General features: G+C 36.5%; 1 protein-coding gene across 15 annotated transcripts in view; it reads left to right on the top strand.

Moving 5' to 3' along the window:
• Window positions 1-15,440, top strand: part of LOC103040758 (neurexin-2) — an 848,474-nt gene that overhangs the window by 369,384 nt on the left and 463,650 nt on the right. For all 15 annotated transcript variants that reach the window (XM_022681896.2, XM_022681890.2, XM_022681895.2 and 12 more), the window contains one exon: window positions 11,752-12,056. In XM_022681896.2, coding sequence (XP_022537617.1) covers window positions 11,752-12,056 — 305 coding nt within the window. The remainder of the gene's footprint in view (window positions 1-11,751; window positions 12,057-15,440) is intronic.

Here is a 15,440-nt window from a genome sequence, read left to right as displayed (position 1 = left end):
GAGTGTGCACCAATCACCAAAGTTTAAAGAAGCCAGGATGAAATTAACTTTGGAAAGTAATTTTCTTATAAAGCACTATCAGAAAAGAATTAGGGGTGCTAAGCGCTGCTACTATGATCAGGAGATTGTCAGTTTGAATACTGTTTATGCAGCTTACCATCAGCAGCCAGAGCCCTGAGAGAGCACAATTGGTCTTGCTCTCTCTGGGTGGGGAGATGCCGCTCTCTCTCCCTACATCACTCCTAGGATGATGTGGCTTAGTACAGGGCGTCTGTGAGCTAAACCGAGTTGCTGCGCTTTCCTCCAAGTTCACCGTGATGTTACTCGGCAATGTATCATAAGAGGCATATGATAGTCTTTACCCTCCTGGATTGGGACAACACTGGTGATGTGGGGGGAGGTTGTGGTCCCAATGAGTGGATTGGGTTATTGGTCGTGTAAATCGGGGAGACAATGAAAAAACAACAAATTAGTGGTGATTCAAAACTTGAATAAAAATATTTTGTCAAGAAAACACTAAAAACAATGTATCTATTCAATTTCACAAAACGTGGCACATAAACTGTGACCAAGTGCGTAAGAAAATTAATATATTTATATTAATGCACTTTATGGCATATTTTCACAATTTATGACAGTCTTTCTATGTTAATATCTCTACCTGAGGAAATGTCCCATTCCATAGATGAAAATGAGATTGTAATTATAATGTTTGAAGATGATTTAGCCTTAAAGACTATATGTTAATAACTACATTTTAGATAACAATACAGTACAGATAAAAAAAATAAATAAAAAAAAGTAAAACATGTTTAAATATTATACAGCTGGATTAAAAAGGGTCTAAAAAGTTTAAAGCTCACCTTCCGTCGTTTTTTCTTTCATTTTAAAATGTCTAGTTGTGGTCTCTAGTATGAATGAAAAAGTGCTCAGGTGTCTCTGTATAGCTCTTTTTTAATGGACTGTTTTAGGGGTGTGTCCAAAATGACCGGATTCCAGCTTTGCTCATGAATATTCATACATGCAAACAGCATGCAAATATCTCTCCTCTGATTGGCTAGGAGCACTGCGACGCCCCTCCACCGCTCTGCTGCTCACTGCCTCCCACCTCCTAACTGATGAGCGGTGATGTTGCGTCGCTTCAGCTCCGCCTCTGGGAGTTTCTCGAGCCAAGGTGGGCTGGTCTGTGAGTTTCTGCCTACGTAGGCAGAAAGATAATTCAAAATTCACCCGTTTTTCGGAGGGGGGGAGGGGGGATTTCTTTGCTTAGCTCCTGCAGACAATGGGGGCTGCAAAACAGTTTAATGTGCAGGTGTACACATTCAACTCGGAGAGACCTACTGTATTCCACAAAAAACAAGAAAAATCGGATTTTCACGGAAGGTGAGCTTTAAAGGTTCCAGAATCTGGATTTAAAACAATTTAAAGAATGTTTAAATATTATACATTGTTTATTCTGAAAATCTAATTCTATAAGAACGCCCAAAGACTTCTGATTTCCAAAAAGGCTAAAGAATATTTAAAAATGAAATATTTTGAAAAATATATATATATATATTTTTTTTAAATAACACGTTCTGAAGATTATTTAAATGTTGTATATTATAGAAATATTAAAAGTACTGCTTTCTCTAATTAGTCCATTAGTCCAGATTAGTGAGCTGATAATTAGGGTGTTAGATTAGATAAATAGATGATATTCTGAGGATTTCTTAATCAGAAAATGTTAAATGTTATTGGAACTGAAAGCAAACAAGTATTTTCTGTGCTTCTCTAATGGTGTTATTGAAGCAAAATGAACATTTGAATGCATTTTCAGGAGAAGTATAATAATTTAAAGTAGCCTGGCTCTAGGCTTATGAATTAAAGTTGTTTTTTGCACTCTGTAACCTCACACATAAGGTTGGGTCGGCAGTGCAGTTAGCAGGACGTACTGTCCACTAAATTGTCCTGCCACTGTTCTGCTAAATGGGCAGAGTGGTGTACTTGGAAGCATTTTCATTTGGCTTGCTATGCTGGCTGTGGTCGCCTAAATGACCAAAATATAATTATTAGCTTGTTTACCAGCTCAAGCTTCTGAATCAACATTTATACATGTTTCCTGTAAAAAAGTGCAAAATGACATTACTTAGATGCACACTTTAAAGGCCTAAGCATTGGAAGGTGTTTGTTTGCCATGTTAAGTGAACAATATTTATAGTCTGATATAATGCAGCTGACTTTTTTAATTTTCAGAATTTAGAGGAATGTAATATCTTTAATACCCTGAGGAAGAGTCAGTGATTCAGTATGGAGAGAGGGAAGGCAACAACACATGAGGATAGATATGGTACAGATGGAGCCAGAGGAAAAAGAGGAGAAAGAAGAGAAAGAAAGGTCAGGACTCTACCCTGTAATCCCACTCGCTGCTATTAGAACCGTAGAGCTTCACAAGCATCACTTCTGAAAATGAGGAGTCTTTATATACAACTTACAGACTCTCCCCATTACTTTCTCTCTCTCTTTCTCTAGATATTCTATATCTCTCTCATTGGTTTCTTAATTCAGCAGAATTGCATTTTAACAGGTTTTATTGACATGCCTCTATAGTTACAGCATTGTCGAAGCTTTTAAACCCTTCATTCAATATATTAATCAATGCAAATTACAGAGCACCTAAAATGAGTGTTCAAACAGCCTATATATTTTTTTGTTCTCTTTGGTGGCAAAGAGAAATGAAATAATTATTATGAATATTAGATTAATTCATTGTTGATACTTGTTAATGTTATGTTAAACACATATTGGAAGCATTTCTGACAGGACATTAGGAGACTATGCTGGAGATAAGTTTGCGAAGGCTAAAACAAAGAAAAAAAGATACAAGTTGTGATTTATGCTATGTTCCTTTGGGCTGTGAAGTCTTTAAGATCATTTAAGATCAATTTACAGTATTTAAAAACAAGAAAACAGCAAAAGGCTGGCTTGACCATCCTTTTTTGGTTTGTATGGCAACTCCAGCCAAAATATGTCCACTTTTTATGTCCTGGTTACCATGGTTAGCATTGACAACAGTGCATTATATTGTATTTGGCTCACCCAACTTTCAGAGTAGGAAATCTGACTTATGTTGGTGTTCTGGTTCACATTCCCTTCTTGTAACTTGAGAATTTAGAAATCTGAGTTCAAGTGGAACACAGAATTACACTCACCGAGAAATGCAAACTACTTATTCATTCAAAAGAATCTGCCAATTGTGTGGCAGCAGATCACAGAGCACGCAAATATGGATCAGCATCTTTAGGTAATGTTTTCAGTAGAGATCAGAATGGGGAAAAGTAGGATGTCAGTGTTTTGAGTGTAGTGTGGTGTTGGTGTATGTTTAAGTGTTTCTAGAATGGCTGATCTCTTCTGAGATTCCAGATTTTTGGTCAGACTGGCTGGAGCTGACAGAAAGGCTACTGTAACTAGATAATGTATGATAGAAGTGAGCAGAAAATAGCAGAATATTTCAGAATGCAAAACACATTGTTCAAGATTGAGATTTATGAGTTACAACAGTAGAAGATAATGTTCATGTTGGGTTCACCATCTTTTAGCAAAGAAGAGAAAAACTGGTGGGTGGAAGACTGGATAAACATCCTGTATCCTGGTCTGAATCTTGAATTTTGCTTATTTACACTGAAGTAGGGTCAGGATTTGGTCTTGGTTTTGAGACAAAAAGAGCCCCTACCCATATTAGTATATGATTCTTTATAGATTTTTCAGTCTGGGTTCTGTATATGACCAAATAAACAAAAGACTTGCAGTAACATAAATAAAAAAGGCTTACAGTATTTTCTCATAAGGAAGTTCATAGAGACCATTTGTTGCTTTCTCTTATTTCTCTTCAAAATCCCTTAGTTAGTTCCCAGTTAGTGGACTGTCCTCCAGACCAGTTAGTGGACTGTCCTCCTTTTCTCTACTGTCTGTGACCCTCCCTGACCCTTCTTAATGGACGGTATGTCTCTCATATTCCAGACGAACAAAAAACATGGCCACAGTTAAAGAGCAGACCACTAGGGCAGGTGTAGCAATTTAATGTAATGGTGTTTCATATTAGTTTTCCTTTCTTTTTTTTTCCTATGCAGCTGCTTTTGAAAGTATATTCACAAGTGCCATCATCAGCCCAGGGGCACAATAAACGTTTAGCTGCACTTTCAGCGCAGTCTTTTCATGTAGTGACTAGATAATATGGCCTATGACTATGTTTTTAGCACTCATGACTCGTAAAAGACACCGCTGGTTTCTGCCGTGCACCTTTTCATGTTGTATTCGACCGTATTACTTTGCTTTAATTGTTAAATTTCACACATGAGTAACTTTAATTGCTTCAGTTGCGAGGTGTGAATACAGTAACTCTATTTTACTTTTTTTTTTTTTTCTTTTTTTTTTACTAGTGTGAGATTAAAGTCAAAAGCACCAGCGCTGGGTAACTGGCCTACATTAGCCATGTTATTCAATGGAGGAATGATTCTTCTAATTAGATTAGTATGTTTAACATGCATGTAATGCATACTGATCCTTTATAATCCTGAGAAAGGAAAATGACAGCCGTTTTAGGTTTAAGGTTTTAGGCTCTTTGCTCTTTTCCTGTGCATATTTTTTTATTAGAAATATGGATGGGTGTGGCTAAGCAAATGCATGGATTATGATATTCTAATTACTTGTTCCTTTATGTAATTGGGTGTTTGAATGTGACATGGACACTTGTCCTTAAACTGGTAGCTGAACTGGTGACTCTAAATACAACTTCTCAGTTATGGACAATGCTGACCTACCTCTTTAGCTTTTAGTTAATGCTAATGTCATCGTTAACAAAACTATAATAATAGACTTTCTTTAAGCAAACGAGCGCTGGATGTCAATCAACATAGATTTCTCTCCTGAAAAACGGTTAATTTGGGTGAGTAAAGCACTTACATATAATTACAGTAAGCTTAGATTCACAAATGTTTCCAGCACTAAGGCTGGAGCGTTAGCATTAGAGCTAGCCGGGGTTAGGAGCAGGCTACATGCCGATAATACTCAACTCTGAACTGGGAAAGAGCGAGCACAGTTAGCGGTTAATGCTAATGCTGCTCCAGCAGTGCTAGCAGGAGTTAGCAGGAGGCTACAGATCAATAATACTTAACTCTGAACGGGGACATAGCTGTTAGCGGCTAATGCTAATGCTTTTCCATCCACAGTGCAGGAGATCTAAACTGAAACTCCTGATTAAATTCATACATAAGGTCTTTTAAGATGCACTGATGATTTTGGGGAAATCTTAAGGTTTTTAAGCACACTTTATCGTGCAAAAAAAAAAGGTAAGCTTTAAAAGATTTTTTTTTTTTACTAACACAGTATTTAACATCACTCAAATTACTTTTTTGCAAATAATGTCTATTAGTTATCCTTCACACAAATTAATAGTTACAGAAATAGTGTTGTAATCATTGTTAGCAATCAAGACAACTGGCTTCCATTTATGTTGGAAGTGGCAATCAAAGGGGCCAAATTAATCAAAGGGGTTTGATTATGGAGCCATTAAACCACAGTTGGTTTCAATCATGTCATTTAATCCATTGAGGGGCAATCTATGATGAGTGCCAGTATCTCTATTTTAGTATAATTACACCTCTTTTGACTATAAACTAACAACAACTTCCTAAATCAGTGCAACCATATATAAAACTAGAAGCAGTACCTGTCCACTAAATTATCAGTAAACAGTACATGCAAGCTGCATCAGCCTCTAGCAGCAGAACACCAGTATTGATGATCACTCTCTCTTCTGTCCACCTTAACACATAATCTTAAACCAGCATCAAAACCTGGTTGAATCAGCTAAACACAGCTCGAGGCAAAGCTGATTGTTGAGGTGGAAAAAGGAAGGTGGTATGAACCCGAACGTCCAGTATTTTATCCCCACATTAAGTTTTATATTTCTTAAATATTTTACTATTGCACTGAATAGCCAAACAGTGCATCAGGCGCTTTTTAGATGATGTAACTCTGAGGGGAAATCATGTAGCTTTTTTCAGGTTATGGAAAGGATGAGCTAGGAGTGGGCGAAACAGACCGATAGATATAAAAGAGATGAAAAATGCAGAGACGCTGACCGAAATGTCAGTGTTATTATTTGTTGAACATACAGTTGGAAATGAAAATATAGGACCTGTTTCTCCTGGACGTTTGTCAGTGACACCAGTATTGTGTTCTTATATTATGTGACGAAATGACAAACTGCAAGAAAAAAGTAATAATAAAGTACTCAGACAGGCAGAATTAAACTAGAGTTCAATAGAAAGCTAAAGGTTTTCAGTCTATAGAAAGTAAAGGCGTATCATGCAAGTTTGTGTAGATCTTAACAAAAAAAGCAGTAATGATGAATTACCAGCAGAGACTATGCTCTTAAATGAAATGTGCTTTAAAAAGTTATTTGAATGAGAAACTATTTTGGTTCTATAAAAAAACAATGGATCTTCCATTCTTTGCATCCTAGATTTTTATTTATTGTTATTTTTTGTTGTTATTAACAACCACTTCATGGAGTATTTGATATTTGACAAGATTTGATTAGTTAGGGTTTGATAAGTGATCAACATAACATGAAAAAAAGTACTATGCAATGCTAGTTTTTTTTTTTTTTTGCTGCATTTCATCTAGTTTATTTCTTTAGGTTGAGTATAGTTCAATACTATGATTTAATTTTTGGTAAGCAGAACAGTGACAGGGATAATTTATTTGAAGTTTTCATTTATTTTTCTTCTTCTCTATTCTTATTCTATTGCCGGTTGTTGTTTTCAAACCTGGTATTGATCCTAATCTCTAATCAAACGTCCAGTCCTCCAGGCTAATTGGAGAAACATAAATGTAGCTCACCCAGATGGTGGATCCTGCAAAAGCTAACATAGTTTCATGTCTCTCTGTTCAGCAAATACCACCACACTGCTTCTGGCTCTATAGCAGACTTTGGGCAAACTTGTACATGACAGCAAATTCTCACACCTGAGGGATTATTTGTTTCCCAATAAAGAATCAAGAGTTGGATGTCTCTTGGTATGAGAGAGCGTGTGATAGGATGAGTGAGACACCACCATCTTTCAAAATGTCAACAAGTTCTCTATCAAACTGTCTCTCAAGTTTCAAATTTCTCTTTGATAAACAACCATTCCATCATCCATATCAATATGTTCTCTCTCTCTCTCTCTCTCTCTCTCTCTCTCTCTCTCTCTCTCTCTCTCTCTCCCTCCCTCCATCTCTCCCTGTCATGTGATCACCCTAGTCCTGGCAGTGTGTCAGTGCTGAGACAGCCACTTTTCATTTATATTGCAAGTGGCAATCACAAGGGCCCAAGCATGGTGGCACAAAACAAACAAAAAAACATGACACTATTTCCCTTTATATGTATGTGTTATAATTTTTTTTTTTTTGTAAATTCAAGATTCAAAGATTCAAAGAGTTTATTGTCATGTGCACAGTAGGAAACAAGTTTCCGCGTGCAACGAAATTCTTTCTTTGCTTGTTGCCAAGTATGTTGCATAAAGATAAAAGCAGAAAATATACAATAAAGCGAGAAAAAAACAAACCAAATATAAATATCAAATTGTTGTTAAATTTGCATCTAGAATGTAAATATGTACATGAAAACAGTAATGTGTTATGGATATTATTTACAAGTAAGTACATGATTTTCTACGGCAGGGAAATATGAAAAAAACGTGTGAAAAGTGCGAAAAGTCAAAATATTCACAATCTCATTAATAGCCATCATTTCCAAACTATTTATAAACTCTTTATAAAGGAGCCTTATTTTAAAATGGTACCAAATAAAAACGAGAAGAAATGTACGTGCAGAAAACAGCTACTAACACTCTCTTTCCATCTCATCCTTACTCTCTCTTTCTCTGCCATGTGACCCCCCCCCCCACCCCTCCATAGTCCTGGCACTGCCACTGTGTTGGCTGGTTTGCTATTTCAGCTGTCAGTCTCAGTATTGCCTTTCATTGTCAGGGAGGCTGTCAACCCACCCACAGTGAATATCACATACCTCTCTCTCTCTCTCTCTCTCTCTCTCTCTCTCTCTCCCTCCCTCTCTCCCTTACCTTCCTCATATTAACAATACAGAGCCTGCACTGACTAACACAGTCTACAGCCCACATAATGGAGCACTTTCTTAGGATTTGATTGCTTTTTTTTGTTTGTTTAAAATTAGTATAAACAAGTGTTTAAAAAATAATTTATAACACATTTGCACTTGACAGTTATTAGCATTTTTTATTTTCAACACTTTTTAGATGTATGAATGTATAAATTGATATATGAATAGACAGGTGGATGATACACAGATCAGTTGATGGTTATATGGAGATTGAGGGAAGCACCAATGAATAAGCAGAACAATGAATAGACAAATGAATGGATAGTTGAGAACTGAATCGATGTTTTAAGTAATTGTTGAGCTTTTGTAAGTAATCGTTTTTATTATTATTATTATTATTATTATTATTATTATTATTATTATTATTATTATTATTTATAGGAAACATTATTGCTGTGAGGGATGTGAGTGGTTTGAGGATGAGGGTAATCTGATATTTATAATCAGAGCTTTTATTTTCTACAATGTCCATCGTAGATGTTCTCCAGTCCATTTGGATTAGGAGTGTACATTACCACGTCCTGTGGGAAAGGTGTTGGTTACTAAGGAAACCACAGTCAATAGGATTCGTTTGGAAAGTGGCTGTAACTGTCTGTGTAACTATGTGTGTATATGTGTGTGTATGCATTTACATATGTGTGTATGTGTCTATGAAGGTGTCCTAAGCACACTCAGGTGTGAAGTCAAGGATGCTTATCTGTGAAGTGTGACTAAGGGTGTCTATATATACATGTATGAGTGTGTACGTGATCGTGCGTGTGCTATCGTTTAATCTGGAGCTGCTGATTAGTTTTCTGAGCTAGGCTCAACATCAGCCGGAGCAGTGCGTGTTTCAGAAATTATACTGCAATCAAATGGGAAGAATTCAATTGAGTCTAATTTGAGGCGGTAAAGAGACGAGGGTCTGAGAGGCTGTAGGACAGTACAGTGTAGGAATCAGATCATCTTTCAGTTTCTTAGAGGATTAACAGTCCAATTTAATACTGCAGGAAATGGAAGTCTTGCAAAGGTCTACACAATTATTCAAAGGCTATTTTTTTTAATGTTTGAGGCAACAGTTTTCAGTAACCACAGTTTGCCAGACAACATATAGCCAATGCCAAGACTTTACCCAGATTTTCTAAACTGTTAAAAAAATTTCTAAAAAAAATATTTTATACGGGGCTGTGGTGGATCAGTGGTTAGAGCAACAGACCATTGATGACAAAGTTGTGGGTTTGATACCTGGGTTTGTTAGTCATCCACTGTTGGGCTTGGACTTGGCCTTCCAGCACTCTGAGCATGTGTTCCACAATATAACTGTATGTGTCCTGTGAGTGTGCTCACTTGTGTGTATTTGTGTGTTCACTGCACAGACTAGTGTGGCACTAGTGTGGTATATATGGTTGTCTTGTCTTACCTTGTCTTGTCTTGTCTTGTTCCTTGGGTACAGCCTTGGTAATCAACTCTCTTCTCAGCCATTACAGAATAGAAGGCTGTTTCAATTAAAAGATAATTTGTTTACAGCCTTTAAATGCAGCTTACATTTAGGCCATTGGTTACCTACAGTTATCTTGTGCATGCACTGTACAACAAAAAGGGAAAGAAATCTATAAATAATCGTCTCTCTATTTTCCCCCAGAATTCCACTCACTAGTTTTGCACCATAGTTAGCAGCCTTGTTACTTTAGAAAACCAACTGTCCTCCAGCAGTCCTCCTACCCCAGCTGCACCATAGGATTTAGAATGTTTTTCTTTACAACCTGTGAGGCAGTGTCCTACATTTTACTTATATAAAAATACTGTATTTATTTACAGTATTTACTTTATTTAGATTTTTTTCCCCATTTTCTCCCCAATTTACACAGCCAAATACCCAACCCACTCATTTGGACTCCCCCTATCACTAGTGTCACTAGTGTTGCCTCAACACCAGGAGGGTGAAGACTAACACATGCCTCCTCCAAAAAGGCCTTGTGCTGATTGACATCACCCTTTGGAGTGATGTGGGGAGAGAGTGCCATCTACCCACCCAGAGAGAGCAAGGCCAGATTCCCCAGTCCTCCCCAGTGCTGATGGCAAGCTACATGAACAGGATTCGAACCCGCAATCTCCTGATCATAGTGGCAGCGCTTAGCCCGCTGGCCCACTCGTAGCCTCCCTAGATTTGTATTAATTAGTTATTAGAAATGACTTGATTTTTAATATGTATTTATTATATGACTGTATTTTAGTTCAGGGAGTTGTGAATTTAAGTTATATTATATTCCCTTCCCTCCACATCCTTGTTCTATATTCTCAGAGGAGTTCTCCTCATATCTGCAGCCGTTATATACAGCTAGTTTTCTGCAGAATCCTGTTTCTGTTAACTGCTTTTGTTCTCTTTCTGTCTTTCCATCTCATGTCTCTTGTTACTCTACAGTTGCTCTCTCTGGTATACAATTTCCTCATAACCTCATCTTCTGTCATGTGACTTTCTCATCACTCATGTAAAATGAGCTTTTTTTTTTGTCTTCTTGTTCTAACTTCTAATATTGTCCTGTATGTGGTGTGTGTGTGTGTGTGTGCGTGTGTGTATGTGTGTGTGTAAATTCACTGTGATATGAAGGCTTTGGCTTGATTCTGTACTTAACTCAGTTAGCCCTCTGCAGTTTTCCCTCTCTGAAATGAGGCTGAGACCTTTAACCACATCCACATGATATTGTCATCATGCATCAAATGGCCCGAAATATATGTGTTGTTTATGTGCTGGGCTCGTGTGTGTGTGTGTGTGTGTATGTGTGTGTGTGTGTGTGTGGACAAAGAGGCCAGAGAAGCTTCCAGTATGCTTGTGTGTTGTTTTATTATAGCTGTAATATCTGTAAAATAGCAATTTAGAGGATGTACAGATACTGGAATCATATTGATATTTTTACATATTCCCTAAATATATGAATCTCAAAAAAAGATGGCTTTCTTTCATTTGTAATGCTAATGAAGTTAATGCTAATGGGGGTGATCCCAGTTTTAACAGTATAAGCATTTAAACAAATCGTATAACTTATATAGCATAATTTTATATAAATATATAATTTTCTCATTTGAACAGCCAGAGCTGCACAGCTAAGAAATACTGGACTTTCTAGCCTATTAAATAAAAGCACACTCTGTTTTTTGTAGTTTTATGGAAGAGTAAAGGACCCAGCATTAAAAATATACTAAATTAACACATTTTTGAGGACACCTCTTCTATTGAATGCATTCAGCTACTTTTAGTCACACTCTATCTGCTGACACAGATGTGTAAATGCACACACACACACACACACACACACACACCTTGTCTATTCCCTGTGGACCAATGGAACTATGTTCTCTGGAATAGGGGTTTTCCATCCAGTACTGTTGGGATTAGTTGAGGAGTTATTCATCCAAAAATCTAATTGAAATCTTTCCTGAAAAGTAGAAACAGCAAAAGGAAAAACGTGACACCCTTGATTTCAGAAGACACAATGAATAAACAGGGTTTTTAATATTTTATCCATAAAGTGTAAGTAATAAATAGCCTGCAGACATTATGTTTTAATGTAACTAAAAGCGCCCTGTGTTCTTGTGTTCTTGTTTTTCAGCTGGTAAAGAAGAATCAGTAGCCACGTTCAAAGGCAACGAGTTTTTCTGCTACGACCTGTCGATGACTCCCATCCAGAGCAGTACAGACGAGATTACGCTGTCCTTCCGCACGCTGCAGAGAAACGGCCTAATGCTCCATACTGGAAAATCGGCGGATTACGTGAACCTGTCTCTGAAGAGCGGCGCCGTGTGGCTGGTCATTAACCTCGGCTCCGGAGCCTTCGAGGCGCTCGTCGAACCCGTCAACGGCAAGTTTAACGACAACGCCTGGCACGATGTGAAGGTCACGCGAAACCTGCGGCAGGTAAGAGAGCAGCACTGCGGCTTCTTTAATAAGACTGATCACTGTGAGGCTTTGTTTATGTGCTGCTTTTTATATATGTGATTAAGTGTTGGGCAGCACTGTGGAACTAATGATGCAGTACTAAGTAGTGTACCTTCATATTGTGCACCACCATTGAAAACAGCAATATTTAAAATGATAGATGGGCATATATGAACGAATAGATAGATGGAAGGATAGAAAGTTGGTTGGATGAATGGATAAATAGATATATGTAAGTTGGGTACATGGATCAGTGATTGGATGAATGGATTAGAGATGGAAAGAGATAGATTTAGGGGTAAATGTTTGGAAATGTTGATCAATAGATAGTTAGATTTAACCAACCAATAAATGACTAATTGAATGCATATAGGATAAATAAACAATGATTGCGCATAATGATATCAATGATATGATTTTTTTGCACCTAATCCGGCCTCTACTGATTCCCCAGTGCTGCCCATTTGTTTATTCAGCATTCTTCCAGGTCAGAGCCCACCTAAGGACCCTCACTGTGCTCACCACTTCCAAAACACTCAGAGATCCATGCCTTCTGATTCCAATGCTTGTTTACTAGCATTTAAGCTTATTGTAAACTTAACCCTGGATACTGTGTATTGTGCTGATACTTTGTCTCATTTAAAGCTCAAATTCAATTTTATTTTAAAATATCATTATTAAAATCATTGAAATCATGCATAGAACTGTGCAGTGCTGCGTAAGTAGGATCATATTGGTGTGATCCTGTAATATTACTCTACTGCCTCAGTCCACATGCTTATTTCACTTCTTATTGTAAGAATTCAGTACCTACTTTCAGCTTGTCCAGAAATGCATTTGTAAAGTGAGTCCTTATATCTTTAATATTACCAAGATCAAAAAGCAGTGAAGTAAGCGCAGTGTGTTGTAGGTTTAGGGATTTGATTTGATAAAAATATTATATATATATATATATATATATATATATATATATTTTTTTTTTTTTTTTTTTTTTTTTTTTTTTAGAGGTAAGTTAAGTTTGATATACTGTATTCATCACAATACACATAATTGTAGTTAAACTTTGCTAAAAACTGCAATTCAAATATTTGGTACTGTCCCATCCCAAGTCCTCTCTCTGTACTAAACATATTTACGTATCATGATATAATAAAATGATGTCATGTTGCCCAAAACCCTACTGTTTATGATCAGAGCTTGATTAGAAGGAGAATCAGGGCATGTGATTGGCTAAAGTGGTTGGCAAACTATAGATTATAGACTGAGTTTCCAACATAAAGTCATTTTGTGACTGTTTCACATGCATGCTGTTCACATGACTCTTAACAGCATAGCATGACTGCCAAATTCCTAATGTGTTCATATCTGATGCTGTGATTTTCACACGCAAAAGAGCGTGACAAATCTCGAAAAAGTAAAAAGATGAGCACGCAGATTGGAGCCCCCCTCTAATAAATGGCTTTAGCAAGCACAACTGGCCAGAAAGTGTGCACATACACACGCAATCATAAGCACACAAACGCTCATACACGGTGAATAGAAGGTGGTGGGGATTCAATACCGGTGCGTCAATTGGCGGTTGCAGATAACGGCGCACAGATGCAATCAATTTCACTTACTATTGCCTTGCTTACTCCTCAGCCTGTTTTGGTAATTGTAATTAGAATGAATGGCTTGTCAGCTTTAATAATAGCTATTGTAATTGTTTGCTATTGCGAGAGAGCGCAGAGAGAACACAGAGCAAGAGATAGTAGAAGGGAAGGAGAGCGAGAGAGGAGAGAGAAGGCAAATCTTTTGTCCGAAGCCGATTTCATTACTCTCCCTCGTATTATCTCCAGGCTGAACTGCCACAGTTCGCTTTGAGAAGAGAAAAACAAAGAAGCTGCTGAAGAAAAGAGAAGAGAAAGTTCTAGCTTCTTAGAGGTTATTGCTAAGTAATCTCAAAATCCTGCAGTGGGCCGTCCTTCTTGAAGGATAAAAAGGTCAGTCTTAACCAGATTAACACTCGAGTGGAATAGACTTGAGCATATTACATAAATAATAGGGGTGTGTAAAAAAAAATATCAATAGCATATCATATTGTATCACAGTATAGTGTTTTGCAGGACTGGATGCATTTTCAGAAATGCAGTATTGATTTTAATATTAAAATCTGGTGTAAAGCAGTAGTTTTTGCATGTTTTGTTGTGTTTAAACCCCGTCCAGTACAGTGTTGTACTCTGTCATCAGATTCCACTGTTTTGGTTTAGTAACATAAATACAGTTGTGTTTTTCTCAATATATCACCTTTCTCACACTATTGCAATATATCATAATACATTAAATTGTAAGTCATGTATTGTTATACATATTATATCCCTACATTATTGCCAATAAACTCACTTTCATGCTAAAAACTTTAAATTCAGATTTATATATGCAAGTATATAAAAAAATATTTAAATTTTAAAATGCACATTTTTAAATAAATTGAATTTAAATAACAACATTTGAAGACGTTTTGCTTGATTAGAGCTTGATTAGAAATAGAATTGCAGTATCAGTCATAAATTGGTCATAATAAGTTATGACTGTCTAAATAGGGAAATAGATACATTTTAAATTAGTTATAATAACCTCTAGTTGTAACTTTACGTAGAGGAAAATAGATCATTTTTACCATCTAGATCATTGAGGTTATAAAGCACTGAAATATGCATGTAAATATAATATAAAAACTCATAGTTATAACATTCCAGGAAATTTGCTATATTTTTTTAAACAGATTGCACTTTTAACAGCTTTAGTTTAGTTGAAGGGAATAATATTTTATTGATTTTTTTTAATCATATTTTATCGTATTCAACATGACAAAATTGTATCAAACCATGCCTAGATATAATATTACAGTAAATTCACAAAAATTATAAATAAAAATACCAAAAAAAAAAAAAAAAAAAAAAAAACACATTTGCTTTTGTTGGTTGACGTATTCATCACTGATTAATTTCTCAGAGCACCAGAGCAAAGCCGCTCAGCTTTAAATCAAGCTCTAAATGAGATAATTAAAAATCATGTGAAAATATGTGGCTTGATATTAACACCTAGGAACGCAGACAAACACCGGATGTTACTTTAGGTGATGTTATTTCACCTCATGCCTTTTGTCGATAGGAATGTGTGAGGTATAAAATGTGTTCAATTGACTGAATGGTGCTTAATTATTAATTAAGACAATACAAGTGGAGTAAAAAGACACTATAGCTTGAGCTTAATGTATATAGGTGTACTCTATATGTGGAAGCTTCACTTTGCTTGGTTAGGGGCACCATGCAGTTTGGCTCTTTATCACTGTTACTGAAAATAAAAATAAATAAAAATAAA

This window comes from Astyanax mexicanus, chromosome 25, assembly GCF_023375975.1.
Source record: "Astyanax mexicanus isolate ESR-SI-001 chromosome 25, AstMex3_surface, whole genome shotgun sequence".
Lineage (NCBI taxonomy): Eukaryota > Metazoa > Chordata > Actinopteri > Characiformes > Acestrorhamphidae > Astyanax > Astyanax mexicanus.
This window is presented reverse-complemented; position numbering and strand designations above follow the sequence as displayed.